The following is a 16362-nucleotide window of genomic DNA, read 5'->3' as shown; positions in this document are numbered from 1 at the left end:
AGCAATAGTCTCTGACTTTTTCAATGCAGCTTTTATATGTGAAGCTTGGTCACACACAACAACACGCTTCTTGACCATTTTGAGTGACATAAAACTTTAAACCAAGTTGTCCAACTGAGTAGCAATGTTCTGACCAATGTGCTTACCTGGGAATGGAACAATTCCAATAGTCACCTTTTGTAGAACAAACTCCTTGGTGATGTAATGAAGAGTCACCGCCATGAATGGATTGTTGTTGCGTGAGGTCCAGATGTCAGTGCTGATTGCAACTCGATCGCAATGAGGAAATTCCTTACCAAACATGCTCCTTATGGCCATATGTAGATTACTGTAGAGGAGAGGTGACTTTAAGCGAGCCATGCAGGCACCACTTTTAATCTTAAACCTCGAGTCAAAGTGGGGAGGCAGTCTTTGGAACGGGATAGAGTCACACATGGAGAAAGACTGACTATCAGTTACAAGGTAAATCAAAAGCTCCATGTCGCCACGAAGTTAAGTGGTGCTCTGTGTTAGATAGCACAGATTCTTTCTAGCTTTTAGAACCCTTTTTCTTTCCTGTTGCCTAAAAAAAATTATATACATTTGTTAATATTAAATTAAGTTCGGATACCGTTGTTTACATCAATAAAAAATTGTTTAACTTCGCTGCATTGCATCGTAACATGCATTATTTATCTAAATTACTAGTGCTAACTGTTTCCTGTTCATTTTCTGATATCAATGAAGTAAAAAATGCAAAATAGATATTTTGCATTTTTTAGTTCATTGATTTTTTTTATTTGGCAAGAAAATATGCGAAGAAAGCAAACGTTGATAATTTTTTTTACTTTCATTTTTGCTTATTAAAAAAAACAAGGACTTTGTTCTTCATCTTTTGCTTTCAACGTTTATAGTTTCACAGAAAAAAAATAATATAACCATTAATTATAAACATGTGATACATCAATATTAGTACTTTTGGGTCAGAAAATCTAAATTTGTTATAAAAAAATAAATCTTTCGCGTACCTAAGATGCGTATTACGCGGGCGTAAGCGTCCCAGTGCCATTTATGCGAGCTAACATTGATTTAAATAAAAAATTTGGATTCCTCAATCTCAAATACCATTTAAAGCACGTATACATTATATTCCACATATTTTTAAAATGAATTTTACGTATATCTATGCGTAAAATTCATTTTAAAAATATGAAGATAGGTGTAAACAAAAAAATTTGGGTTCCTCAAACCAAAACGCGCAAATATACTATTTGAAATAAAAGGTTTGGATTTAAAAACCAAAATCCCGTTTTATCTTATTTTACTATTCTATGCCCAAAACACAAAAAAGAAAAAGGTATTATCAGCAAAAACAGTTTTATTTTGTTATATTTATAAAGTTTTATAATTACATAATTTTGAGGCATGTTCTTAAAAAAATCAACTGCGGAAAAAAAAGGCATTTTCTTCAATTGCAGCTATTATGGACGGTTGCTATGACAATTTTATTTTTTGTTAGAAAAAACTCCATCATTGTATGAAACTTGTCAATATGCAAAACCATTAAACAAGAAAAAAGAAGAAAATTATAGGGTTAAAGGAAGAATACCTGCTAACGATACAAAGGGTTTCCATTGTGCAATGGGCCTCATTCTATTATTAAATAATTAAAATTTCTAACTTTGAAAATATGCTGTCTCTTGCATGAGATTTTATAGTAAAAAATATTAGTATTAAAAAGTATTCCGCACAGTGACCATAGCTCCAAAAAATTGTTGAATACAAAAGGAAGTCTCATTCTTCTATGTTTGTGGTGAGTTTCTCAGAACAAAAAGTAAATATTTTGTTTTGGTTACGAGTTTTTACGAACAATTAGAGACCAGACACAAACGCTGATTAAAAGATAACTGGTAAAAACCTGTTTCAGAGGACCATGACTAAAAGGCCGAAACATAAACACTTGACAAAAGTGAAGATAAAATCCATTGTCTATTCTAGAAACAGCACCTAATTGTTGAATTTTTTAAATTAGTTTTTCAATTAGTTGTTGGAAAACCTGCAACACACAGAAAAAAAAATTGTTGAGAAAATTTAAAAATCAACGGGAAGATTATTGACAGAAATTTTAAGGGAAGACTTTTATAAGAGAAAATCTAGAGAATGTTTTTGGAAATTTTTCTTTTTTTTTTAAAGAGATTAAAAAAAAAAGAGAAATTTTGAAAAAAGAAGTAAAGAAGTAAAGGGATATTTTTTAAAAGAAAAAAAAAAATTTTAAAGTAAGAAAAATTCTAATATAAAAAGACACTTTACCCATGAATGCAATGGTGATAAGAAAAGAAAACTTTGGTCGTCAGTCCCATGGTGGTAAGAGAATATTTTTAAATGACTTTTGATTGCATATTTACTTACCTGACGGGGAAGTAAACCTAATCAACATGGGGCTAGCCCCACTATAAACGGTCATCAGGATACTAACCCGGATGACGGTGGGTCTTTGTCTACTTCCCGAAAGGGGGGCAAACTCTGGGACGACGCTCACAGAGTCTCCTCTGGACGGAGTGGGCACATCCACAAGGCAATTAGCTGGAGGACGTTAAACTTTAATACATGATTGCATATTATTATCTCCATTTGCAAATGTTAAAAGAATACATGTAAGAGTTAAATATTTGAAATTATTTATTAAATGAAACGAGAATGACTATTAGTAAGTATCGTTTTCATTTCATTTACATTTCGATTGATGAATTATTATATTGTTACTAATTTTATTAAGATTTTATTTTTAAGTCTTACATACGTGTACATAAGTGTACTGTTACAGAAATTATACACAAACCACTCATACTAATACAACACTGAAGGCCACACCCCACAACACTGAAGGCCACACCCCACACCCAAACATTATTACGTAACAAAAAAAACAAGCATATTCCTCATAGACGAAAAAATATCTTTCCGTACTAAGCAAACAACCGCGCTCACATTCTTTTCACCCTCATACCAGCTCCGCGTTTTCATTTCTATTTTGTTTCAGTTTCAAAAAAAGATTTCCTTTTTATTTCGTTTTTAGTTTGTTGCACATTCTGAAGCCTGATATACAGCTTTATAGCAATACAGTCACTAACTAGTAGAGCTGTGGGAGATTAGGTTTTTTATCTTCAATCGAGTTTGATTGAGATTGCAAAAATTTTGATCGAGTTCGAGTTCGAGATTATTATGATACTGAGGAACAACCTATTTCATAAGTGCCTGAAAACCATGTTTTTCTACGAAATCGTAAGGCAGGTAATCGGGAGCCAACATGCGCCCAATTGCTCAAATTATTTCTTTAGATTTTTTGTGATAAGACTTCCATGCTGTTTTCTTTGCCCACAGATCTGTGACACTAACTGACAGTTGTTTTCCTAGCACTTTACAACAAGTTTTTAAATTTCGCACACCTCTACTAACTAGTACATGTTAAAAAACTGAACAACTGAATACAGGGTTAAACTAAGTACAGCTGGTGTAAAGACGCATAACAAGTCTCAAAAAGTTTTACAGCAAAGCAGACATAAAACTTAATAAATCATAAATGACAATTGACTAAGTAAGCATTTCAAGTATAACTTTGACAGTGTCACGTAGCAACACAGTTCATTGATGCATTAGCAAAACCTTATCTAATTTCAAAAATACTTTTTTACACAATGATTTTGGCATGCAATTGCGTCTTGATGATGTAAGGTAACCAGTTATTGAAAATTAAATTCTCTAAACATACGCTTCGTTCGCTAGAGCATTCTTCAAGCAGATCTTCAGCAACAACTTTGCATGTGATGCTCTAATATTCTTCCAGAAAGCAAATGAAACTTCAACATAAATGTCTTTTATATCTCTAACATATTTATTAATTTCTCCTTGCTCATTAATGAGTGTTTAACTATTAATTGCAACTGATGGATTTAAAAATGATGCTGCTATCCACTGGAAGTGGATTAAACCCGGACACACCAGTATGTATAGAATGTAATCGAAACGCTTCTTAAAATTTTCATGAAGTGATCGTGAGACAGATTTGACCGAAAAATGTTGTACGTTCATCCCCAACTCCAATAGAGCAGACACAATAAAAGACAAAAACCTGCCATCGGTTTGCAAAATATCTATCTTCTGGGAAAATGGTTCTAGCAATTAAGCTAACTCCAGTATTATCCCACTCAGAGTTTTGAAGGATATAGTTGTTATGGGAAACCAATATCTTTTCAACTTTTTGCCGAATTTCTAGTAAAGGTTTTAGCATATGAAATGTTCTGTTCCAACGTGTTGGGCACTCGACTATCAAAGTTTTGCCACACACTTGAATTAATTTATGAGTATTCACATAACTTTTTCTGACAATATTCAGCAATTTTCTTGCATTACTTAAAATAGTGGAATAATGGTTCTTGTACACTGGCTTAATTTATAATTAAATGCTGTGTGCATGACATGGCATATGTTTAGAAGGCATCTCAGTTTATGACAAAAAATATTCTGCATTTCCTTCCTGTTCATTACTTCCATCTTCAATAGAGCTATCTTTTTTCTCTATTACACTGTCATCACTATATTCTTCTGAGCTGTCTTCATCATTGATATCAGGGCTTGTTTTTGCTGTGGGTCTTCGGGTAGCTTTTTCTTCACTTTATTTCTCCACCTTGACTTTCTAACTCTTCACACTGGAAAGTTTCATTTTGGCGTATTGCTTTCTTGCATGATGCGCGCAGCTTTGGTCATATTAGCCTACTATTTGATACAATCAAAAGTATTATATCCAACAGATTCCAGTCATTAAAGCACTTTGTAGCAAGTTGGGAAATGGATTGTTCTGTACGGGGATGAGGCACTTCTATGACGCCCAGAGTTGCTTGACATGTTGAGCCATTAGACGGGTCAAAAAAGCTTGCCGATATACCCAGATAAGAAGAACTTTGTCTCTTATTTGACCAGCAGTCTTTACATAACGTTACTTTTCTTATATATTTCAATTTTTCTTTTATTAGCGCCTTTCCAAATTCTTATCAAGCTGCTTGTTCAGTGTGGCTGACCCTCAACCATGAAAACAAATTTAACAAATTAGCTCACTTCAAACGTAAAGTATATTTCAAGTTTTTCTTTAAATTTTCTCAATTGGATGCGTTGTACAGTACTTGTATAATTGTATTATACAGTTAAATCACTTGTTACCTTGTTACTTTGTGTTTGTTTATAGCTATTGCTTTATGTTTTTACAGCTTTAACTGGAATTTCTTGTCACAGGCAGATGGCATATTTTTAAATTCAGGAATAATCACATACTGCATGCATAAACTGCAAGAATTCGGTCAGTATACTCTACAGAATCAGTAGACCATTTACCAGCTCTCTTGTCAATAAACTCCTGTAATGTATGTACTTTTGCACCTCCAGGAGGGGAATCACTTAGTTTCTGTTTCTTCGCCAAGTTGTTATTTCTCTTTTCATCAAGATAAATAACAATACTGGCCCAGTTAAAAAAAATCATTATACAAATCGATTTCACCTGCATACGGTCTCAGTAAGGCAAAGATCTTCTCAGATGATGACCAAACGTGTCAAAAATGTGCAGACATTGATGAAAATGCTAAACGGCTTTCGTGAAAAAATGAAAACCAATTATTTCACTGAGTTGTAACCGTTTTTTAAAGTTTTTTTTTGTGAAAAGTGCATTCATTCAAAATGTCGGGTGAAAAAGTAGACGAGAAATGTGAATCTGTAAAAAAAGCCAGTTGTAATACACCATTTTGCATTTGATGACTAAAAAAGTTTTGTTTATAATTTTGAATAAAGTTAAACAAAGGTAAAACTAAATTTTTCTTAGAGAAAATCGTAAGAGAAAAGATAAGCTAAAAACTAAGAATTCAATGACTTAAACCAAAATAACTAAAAATACCTCAAGACAAGCTTCTGTGTCTGAGATTTAAATATTTTTAAAATTATTTATACATTTTTCATATTTAACATATTAAAAATATTTAAACATTCGAGTGATTTTCATGTTTTTCACTCCCACATTTTTAATTCTTCGATGTTATAAAAATCTTTTCCACGGTACACGATCCACAACTTTTTGAAGTTCAAACAACGAAGCAATTCACAAATGTCGTCAATAAAGTTCGTGTCGTTGTGAAGGTCAAGACGTAATTCTTCAGCGAGTCGAATCCACGGGAGGACGAAACCTTCGAAATCGTTCTTTGATACGAAAGTATTTTTCATGTAGATCCACATCTCTTCAATTCTATGTTTCGGTGTCCATTCATTGATCTTCACTGGATGCTCTAACCAGACACGATGGACGTTGGTTGAACACAAAACGACAAGTTTTTTTTCATCCTCAGATAAAATATAATCAACTTTCCAAATAGATAAAACATTCAACTTGCATCCAGCGTTAAAGAATCTCTCCATGAAATATTTCTCATATGAAACTTCATGAGCAGTTTTTTCATCGCGTATATAAATCATCCACTCTCGTTCATAGATTGATCTTTTCAAGTCCTCTGTAATCGACGCCTGCGCTTCAAAGAAGCATTCCATGAACATACTTCGAGTGATGTATTTTTTTTCATCTGAACAAGAAAAAGAGTAACATATTAATATTACTACTAATATTTGTTTATTTGCAACAACAATAAACTCAAGACAAACAACTTTAAAAAATGTGAAAACATAACATCGCATTTAACAAATATAAAATTAATATTATTTTATAAATCGAAGAAAATAAAACAATCAAAAAGATCACAAATCAATTCAAAAAACAACCTTTTACTTAAATATTTATTAAACAAATAAATTTACGAAATACAAAATTTATATCTTTTTTACAACTGGTGCGATATATTTAAACTTTAGGTACGCTTTAACCAACAGAATTACGAATAACAAGTAAGCCGATCAGCAGCTTTGTCAAAAGCATTAAAACAGTGTGAAGTTTTTTAAAGTCATGTGAAGTTTTCGGTGCAAAATAGTTTATTTTCAAGCTGAGATAAAAACGTTTATTTTTCTATTTCTTTGTTGTACCAACGAAAAATGTAAAAAAGTAAATGAAACCATGTAAGTTTAAAGTGGTAGCAGTCGTAAAAAAAATTGTCAAAAAGGTTGGAAAACTGCATTTTAAAACTTTCTTAGAAAAGAAACTGCAGACTCATTTCTTTTATGGTCATCGCTTTGTAAACTTTTCATTTAGTTTTGAGGAAAAAAAAAATCCTGCTTCAAAATTATTATAGATTTTAAATGTACTTTGATCCCTTTTATTAGTAAGTTTACGTTTTATTGATTTCAATAAAACGTAAATGTTAAGAATAAATGTTGAATAAAAGCTGTTCGCTTTTACAGCTGAATCTTTATTTTTTTTAAACTTTTCAAAGTCGATTTTCGAAGGTCAAGTGTAAATAATTTTGTTTCTCATGAATCTGCTGATGGGCTTTTTTCAAATTGTAAACTAATTTTCACAAAAAAATCCAACGGATAAGTGAAATCATAAATTTATCTCTTTTCAAGTCAAACCCACACCACCTATACTTTTCAAGTCAAACCCACACGCCACCTGTACTTTTCAAGTCAAACCCACACGCCACCTATACTTCAATTATTGCTTTCAATCTCAAACTCACAAGGAAAGTGGAAGTTTTTCGATATAAACATTTTTCTATTGCCTAATATTGCTAACCTAATGATACCTAACAAATTGACAAATAATAACTGTTTAGTTATCGATTTGTAGCAATTCAACAAAATAATAAAATTGACACTGAAAACAAAAGCTTAAAAAAGAGAAATTATGTTAAATTAAACAAATCTAACTACAAAACGAACGCAACTGACAATGACACCATTTACACTACAATTAGTTAAATATTTACGTTACAATTAGTTAAATATTTAACCTTTATAATCTACTGAAAATTTTGAGTCATTTTCTTCTTAAAACCGACCAAAAAGACTCATTGTCATAAAAATCTTCACTTTTTCCTTTCATCTAATGAAACTTTCTTCAAAAGAATTTCTTCCCAGAAATTCTTTTAATAGAAAATAGGTAGTTTTTAGCTAGAAATGCTCAATGGTATTTTGCAAATGAGAAAAGAAAAGTAGTTGAATTCATCAATTATTTTAAATTTATGGCGAATGAACTAATAGAAGAAGTTTCTTCGAAAATAAAGCAATTACATTTTCAAAAGCATTGATCGAAAATTTTCATTAACAAATTGAAATTATAAATAATTCTTACTCTCAAAATACATTCCTTTTACTGGTACCAAAGCTAAAAGAAAAAAGCACAATATATAAAATTTTAATTTAGAAGCAAAAGAGATATTTTTTAGTTTTGAAAAATGTAATTTAATCAGCAGATATTCATCTTGATTGACATAAAAGTAAAAAAACAAGTAAAAATTTGTTGACAAGAAATAAGAAAAATTTAAAAAAATACTGGAAAGATAACCTATTACCATTAAAATATAAATTGGAATAACTTACACATAAGTATGTATGTATGTATGTATGTATGTATGTATGTATGTATGTATGTATGTATGTATGTATGTATGTATGTATGTATGTATGTATGTATGTATGTATGTATGTAAGTATGTATGTATGTATGTATGTATGTATGTATGTATGTATGTATGTATGTATGTATGTATGTATGTATGTATGTATGTATGTATGTATGTATGTATGTATGTATGTATGTATGTATGTATGTATGTATGTATGTATGTATGTATGTATGTGTGTATGTATGTATGTGTGTATGTATGTATATTTGTATTTATATGTATGTATGTATGAGTGCATGTATGTATGTATGTATGTATGTATGTATGTATGTATGTATGTATGTATGTATGTATGTATGTATGTATGTATGTATGTATGTATGTATGTATGTATGTATGTATGTATGTGTGTATGTATGTATGTGTGTATGTATGTATATTTGTATTTATATGTATGTATGTATGAGTGCATGTATGTATGTATGTATGTATGTATGTATGTATGTATGTATGTATGTATGTATGTATGTATGTATGTATGTATGTATGTATGTATGTATGTATGTATGTATGTATGTATGTATGTATGTATGTATGTATGTAAATATGTATGTATACTTATTTTATAACATTACATTACATGGTGTTTATCATTTTGACATTTGTACATAAAATTATTAAAAAAAAACTATACAAAACTTATAAATCTTTTTCACTTTCACACAAGTGTGACAAGTAATAGTACTAATAACATTAAAATATATCACAAGAATTCATCTTGGAAACATTATTAGAAGAAACTCTATAATGTGTTGATCAAAATTTATATCAAAATTTATATCAAAATTTATATATGTATGTATTAAATAATGATACAATGATATGTATGTATTAAATAATGATATAATGGCATGTATGTATTAAATAATGATATAAAGTAATATAATAATAAGTTGAAAAATATAAAAATGTATACACAAATTATTATTATATATTTTAAATATATTTAAAAAACGTATATAAATAAATATAAAGATTTATAAAATCATATTTACTAATAAATAAATATAAAGATGTATAAAATAATATTTACTAATAAAAAAGGCAAGGTTTTTTTATTATTTAACATGTTAACTGCTAAAAGGGTTTTCGTGAAATATCCATTTTCTATTTTATCTATTCTATTTTTTTAAATATATATTTTAAATATTAAAATTTTTTAATAATTATCATTCTTTTGTTGTTGTTTTTTTTTCAGTTGATCAATGTAATAAAAACAGTCAACTATTTAAAAGCAATATTACAAATTCTTTAACTTTAACAATAAATTTACCGAGCACAGCAAGAAGCAATGAATTTCTTTCTTCATCTTAAAAAAAAAACAAGTCAGCAAAAAGATTTTATCACAAACATGACTATCAATTGGATTACAAAATCATTTCTAAGTTTCTTTAATACTTTTCATGAACTTACTAGGCATAGCATGAAACAATGAATTTCTTTTGCCATTTGAAAAAAACAAGTCTGCAAATAATCGATGCATTTTCACTATAAATCACAAACATGACTATCAAATGAAGTAAAAAATTGTTTCTAAATTTCTTTAATACTTTTCATTAACTTACCAAGCATGGAGTTGCTTTCCTTTTTTGAACTTTTGAAGTTTGCAAGCAATTTAAAAAAAAGTCCTCCATTTTTATTTTGCAATCCACAGATAATTGGCAAGCAGCTTAGCAACTTTTTATTTGCAAGAATCTCCTCAGAACTCAAATTAATGTGAGCATGAATTAAAGCACAAAACTCCATTAAAGTCAGGTGAACAAATTGATATTGATAACCAACCTGTGATTCAACTTTTTCAATGAAACCCAAGTTATCATTTTCAATGTTGCCAATCTCTTTGAAATAAACTTCCATTTCCTTTTGGGAAAAAACAACTTTACCTTCATTAAATAAATGCCAAGCAACTTTACAAACTTTTAAAATGTGTTGCTTGCTACTCTTCTTTTCCATCAACTTATAAACTGGTTCTTTGTTTCTGTTTATATGCTTTTGCAAAAAGTATAGAAATATACAGCAGTACAACTCTGTTGAACTGAAGAATGAATAAGAAGCACTGAGTAAGGATGAACCAATAATTGTACACATTACTGATAAATAAAAAGGGACAGAAGCCATTGCTTTAGCAATGTGAGATGACTTAAGAACATTTTTTATGGTTTCTTTTGCACTTCCAACTCTTTCTACATACTCATTGATTCCATAGTCATTAAAACCCATTATTTGAATAGTCAACTTCTCACTACATTCACTGACTTTGTTTTTGTATTGTGATATAGCTCCAACTCTTCCAGCAATAACACATTTGTATTTGTGAAAGTCCAAAACATCTGCTAATACATTAACAATGGAATGAATGCTTGGATTTAGAGGATTGTGATTTATTAATTCATCCAAATAAGCAAACTCATCCAATCCATCTATCACAAACAAAATTGAAAAGTCTTCACAAACATCACATTCTTTGAAAACATTTTCGTAGAAAACCTTTAGCAACTCATTTATGCTAACAATATTTTGATATTGATTTAACTTTCTACATTCAAGATAAATAACAAGATCAACATTTTTCCATAACGTATTACTGGCCCAGTCAAGTAAGCATTTTCTGAGTAAACAAGTTTTTCCAATTCCAACAATACCACAAATTAAGAGTAATTGCAGTTCTTTTGAAAATACTTCATAAAACTCAATTGGTTTATAGGCCATTTTTTTGTAAAGAAACGAATCTTGCTCAGCGATGTTTACAGTTTCTCTCTCAGCATCATTTGCATCAACTACTGTCAATTCTACAAACTTGTTTAAAAGATTGATATCAGTGGGACTTATTACATTCTGCTCAAGTTGATCAATTTTTCCATAAGTCATTTGATAAAATTTTGTCAGTGTTCCACGTATTTCTGAAAGAATTTATATATAAAAAATCTTTGGTGCGAGTTTTTTTTTTTTTTGAAAAATTTTAGAATTTTCAACTAATCAATTCAATACACTTCATAAAAGATCCTTCATAAAAGTCATATTAATTTTTGTCCCACAACATTTTTTTGGATTTGCAGGAATACCCAGATGATACTCAGAGTTTCCAGCTTATATAATGGAAATCTGAGTATCTTCTTTTTGGTATTGCTGCCATGTCCATTCTAAAGTGTTTATAATTTTAATGCTTTCAGCTTATGATTATTTTTTTTTCCCTGTAAAATTCATTGAAGATGGCAAATCACACTCTTACTTGTTGGAGTAAGATGATTCATATTTGTGATCTTCACTTTTTACAGAGAAGGAAAATTTGTAAGCTGAAAAAATTGTTAACCATAAAAAAGCAAAGAGTTGATAATGAACTTATACCATGCCAACCAAATCATTACCTAAGGAAATCACCTTTTAAACTAAGACTCTCTGAACCAGAGGACCTCACATCTGAGCTCCCCTGTTTCCTGGGCTTAAAACTTATTATTGAGAAAGCTCTAAGTTTGTTTAGGTGCACAGAAATTAAAGCTAAAAAACCTGGTTTTCTTATAATCAAGTTTAACAAATAGTTTACATAGAGTGAAAATTTTTAAATTTATTTAAAGAATTTTTTTTTAAACTTGTTTTTAGTAAAATTTCAAATGCTTTACTATTCAACTTTAAAAATAATATGAGTGATTCAAAAAATGTTTTGAAATTAATTTACCTTCAAATTCATTCTGTCCTGCATCTGAAAAAATAAAATAAGCTGTAGGAGTTCTTCATGAGCATTAAAGTTACATGAATAAAAAACAAAGTCAAGTTTCTCAGATTTAAACATTTAAATAAACACAACTAAAAATATAAGCATTTTGAAATTTTCTTTAACTAAAATCAAATTCAATTTCAAAAAACCTTTAAATAGGATTAATAATGAATTATTAATGCTCAATTAACAATCATTAATACTGCTGGTATCAGATTTTATTTTTTTAAATTATTTAAACAATATGAATTCCCATATTAAAAAAAAATCTTCCTGTGTGACTAATAACTTACTAGTTTCAGAAAAGAGGCTTCATGGAACTTTCTGTGCCATATTTATTCAAATGATTTATCTAACAAGTATAGTTATTAAAAGTGAAAGAAAAAACTTAAAAATTTTTACTATAATTTTTTTTAAATTTTAAAAAAGTTTAAAATATTTTTAAATGCAAAATCAACAAACTTTCATGTTAAAAAAAAAAAATTAAAAATTCATTCCGCTAAACTTTCAATAAAACTGTCATTTTATGAAGCTATTTTAGTTAAGCAAAACTTTTAACTGATGTCATACTTTTCCGTGCTTCCATCTTTATTCTATCTTTTCATTAAACTAATTCTTCTTGTCAGGTTTAATAAAATTTCTAAAAATCGAGAACTCTTGTTGAACTTTAAAATATAGTATAAAATTATTACATTTTTAGTATAAATTTTTTTAGTTTTGCTAATAATAAAATTTCTAAAAATCGAGAACTCTTGTTGAACTTTAAAATATAGTATAAAATTATTACATTTTTAGTATAAATTTTTTTAGTTTTGCTAATAGTTTTGTGAAAGTTAGCAAATATAAAAGTAGATTTAAATTTATGTTTAAAATAATATAATTATAATAATTATAATAACTAGTTCATAATAAGTTATTCTAATTACAGAAATTATTTAAAACCCTGGCCGAAGTAATTTTACAACTGCCTAATAATGTAACTATTCTCCCAATCTTGCTTGTAGCAATATGGCGCCCCAACCCTACCCCCCTAAGTGTGTATTCATTTAATATTTCTTTAAAAAATAACAAGTTAATCATAGTAAACAAGAAACTCTTAAAAATTAAATACACTGCACTAATTTTTAGTTTAAAATCAAATTCTTAACAAGCTTTATTGTTTTACGAAAACATGAAAAATCAGAAACGTATTTACTTTTTATACCTGTTAACAGTTTCTTAGGATGAAAATTTTAAAATACGTAAAAGATATTTTTTTATTTATCTTATAGACTCATGTAAGCATAGCACAAACTTTTTATTAGCACTGGTCCTCTCTAACAAAATATTAATTCAGATATGGAGCAAGTTTATACCATTTCGCCTGTATTCTTGTTTGCTCAATCCTGTCTTTATAAGGTTTAAAATAAAGCTTATTGCAGTAACGCCAGTTTGAGGGAAAATGTTCGACGCTTCATACCAACTTGTTACACAGTTCCAACTTATTCCATCTTGTGTTTCCACCTGTTTATATTAAATAGAAACGTGTTCAGTGATGAAACTCACTTTTACAGATTTTTCACTTATCGAGCTTCTTCAGCAGAGAATCCGTAACTTTTGTGATCATGGTATATGACATCACGTATTTTAATCTTTCTAGGCTTTAACACCAATTAACTCTGATCACATTCACTTATATTTTAAAATAACCTGTATAAGGGGGTAACTTTACAAAGTTTTTCCGTTTTTGTTGAATATTCAATCAGATTGCTATTGTAATACGCTTCCAATTGGCACAAATTTACCTGTCATGAAAATTGTCAAATTTAAATAAAGTAGCTATTTTAAATTTTTTTTTTTTTTTATCGTTTAAAAACAGAATCAAGTCACCTCATGGTATGGGGGGTGACTCTTCACCGTTATTTTATATTTGATGTAAATAAGATATTAACACATTTTGGAAAAAGTTCATTCAGACATTTTTTTACATAATTATTAAAAATATTATAATAACTGTTATTATGTGTATATTATCAAATACACACACTTGTCTCTATTTCAGTGTGATAAATTTTTACTTTTTTATTTGACTATTTGTCACTGATATTCGTAAAAGGATGATATTTTACTATTCGTATTAGAAAAAGGATTTCTCATGAGAACTGCACTTTTGAAGTTGCATAAAATCAGCAACATTTTTGGATTTGCAATAATGAAATATCACCATGGCACAAGTACGCTGACCTGATTCAGCAAATTCGTGTGGAAACCGACCTGTCGAGCAGCAGCTACTTTGTTTATGAATATTTTTTTAGTTAAGTGAAAAAAAGATTTTTATTACTTCACTTCTTTCAATTTAAAGCAGAAAAATGACGTCATTGAATAGTTTTCAAAAAATTGATGAGAACGTTTTAATTAAAATTTAATTCTTTTCCAGGTTTTTTGTATCAACATTTTTTTTCGGTTCTAAATCTTTCGGTTCAAGCAAGTTTTTTTAAATTTACAATTATTGTATTCTTGATTCTAATGCAAGAAATTGTGCTTTTGATTCTTTTAGATTTCTGAAACTTTGGACTGTATTAATAAAATAAACTTTTTTTTTTAAGTTTGTCTTTTTACTAAAATTTTCATCTTTTTGGTTTTGAAGTAATTTATATAACCTGTTTTATTAATCACTAATTTATTTATACACTGTTTATTGAATTGAAAAAGAAAATGTCAAAGCAGTCATTTGTTAACTTTTACTAAAACTATAAGGAAATTAAAAGTTTGGAAAAGAAAAGCCAGCACGTTTATTGCAATATTTAAACATCAAGTAATCAATATCGAAAGCCTTAAAAACTTTTATTGAACTCGCTGCAACAAACATCAAAAACTAGTAGAAAACAAGTTTTTTCACTGGAGGCTTAGGGAAAAATCATGCTTTTAGGGGAGTGTCGAGGATACTTGTTGTTTAAGATAGGTAGCTAATAAGTGTACTCAAACTTTCAGTTGTCGATGCTGGTGTTAAATGAAGATGACTTTTAATAAGGTAACTGGAGTTAACCCAGCCCGAACCTTAACTGCTCCCTTCCAAGAACTACTTCTCTTAAAGTTTATAATTTTGTTCTGTGATGAATTTTAGCAGATGATCAACACGGTGCATAGGAACATGCTCTAAGACCTTCCAACACATCCCCAGAATTTTTTTGTTTTGATTTTCATCAGAAAACATCTCTTCATTCAAAAAATGTAAACTAAAACTTTTTTTAGTAGGGGCCTGGGGTGAAATCACATATTTTAGGGGAGTGCCTAGGAATTTTGTTGTAACTAAGAGACATGGAGCATACGCAAATTTCTAGTATGTTGATACTGGTGTTGACTTGCAAAATATTAGGGTAATTGGAGCTAAACCAACCCCGCCCCTAACGTCCCTCTTCCTAGAACTACGTCTCCTTAAATCATAATTATTTTTTTTGTTCTATTATGTCCTAGATTAAAATTCATCGACAAATTTCAAATTTTATTAAAAAATCTCTTTTTGTTAAAGATTTATAACCATGCAAAGCTTAAAATTCACTCAATTACCCCCTGAAAATACTTTAAATGGTCCTAACTTTTAAACGAAAAATTTTTTTAATGTAATTTGAAATCTGTCTATGAGTTTTGATCTAGTTAAACATAAAACAAAAAAAAATTTTAAAGGGTTTATAGGAACCATAGCCAAGGGGAGGGCTATTAGGGTCGAGTAGGGTTTGCTACAATCACTTATTACTGTAAAAAAAAAATTTTTGTCTTGATGGTCGGATTATGATTGATATTTTACATTTCAGAATCATACTAAACGTTTGTTTATAGGAGGTTCAATATTTTACTTTTTACAAACTACATTCCTGCAAATAGAAAGCTACTTTAAAAGTGCTTATAGTTGTATGCAACAACAGTGTTTTTTAGCGCCTTACATGGTTTGGGTTGTGCTTTCCAACTTTTCTTATTCGCCAAAACTGATTGAAATTCTGAAGAATGGATCCGAGAGCTTGTTCCGTCCGGTAACCTAAGCCTATAGAACATAAGAAGTACAAAAAGAAATGCAAATTTATTTAG

General features: G+C 29.3%; 2 protein-coding genes across 2 annotated transcripts in view; both read right to left on the bottom strand.

Annotated features, from left to right (window-relative positions):
- LOC149877854 (uncharacterized) overlaps positions 1-8288 on the bottom strand; it is a 53087-nt gene extending 44799 nt beyond the window's left edge. The window contains exon 1 of the mRNA XM_090073615.1: positions 8255-8288. The gene's annotated coding sequence lies outside the window, so the exon portion shown is untranslated. The remainder of the gene's footprint in view (positions 1-8254) is intronic.
- Positions 5874-12298, bottom strand: LOC149877853 (protein NLRC5-like). The gene is made up of 6 exons (XM_090073694.1): positions 12262-12298; positions 10154-11488; positions 10002-10076; positions 9862-9897; positions 7914-8287; positions 5874-6593 (listed from the first exon to the last, which is right to left on the bottom strand). The coding sequence occupies exons 2-5, from the start codon at positions 11454-11456 to the stop codon at positions 8238-8240; spliced, it is 1464 nt and encodes a 487-aa protein (XP_089929820.1). The 5' UTR covers positions 11457-11488; positions 12262-12298; the 3' UTR covers positions 5874-6593; positions 7914-8237.
- Between the last annotated feature and the right edge of the window lie 4064 nt (positions 12299-16362).

Source organism: Hydra viridissima, unplaced genomic scaffold, assembly GCF_058129835.1.
Source record: "Hydra viridissima isolate aposymbiotic clone 2 unplaced genomic scaffold, HvirCarnegie_v1 scaffold_16, whole genome shotgun sequence".
NCBI classification, from domain to species: domain Eukaryota; kingdom Metazoa; phylum Cnidaria; class Hydrozoa; order Anthoathecata; family Hydridae; genus Hydra; species Hydra viridissima.
This window is presented reverse-complemented; position numbering and strand designations above follow the sequence as displayed.

Excerpts from the sequence above, each read along its gene's own strand:
- LOC149877853 (XM_090073694.1), bottom strand. The coding sequence starts at position 11,456 with ATGACTTATGGAAAAATTGATCAACTTGAGCAGAATGTAATAAGTCCC. Across the intron at positions 9,898-10,001 it reads ATTGTTTCATGCTATGCCTA|ATGAAGAAAGAAATTCATTG; the intron begins GTAAGTTCATGA and ends TTTTTTTTTAAG. Across the intron at positions 8,288-9,861 it reads ATTGCTTCTTGCTGTGCTCG|CTTTGGTACCAGTAAAAGGA; the intron begins GTAAATTTATTG and ends TTTTTCTTTTAG.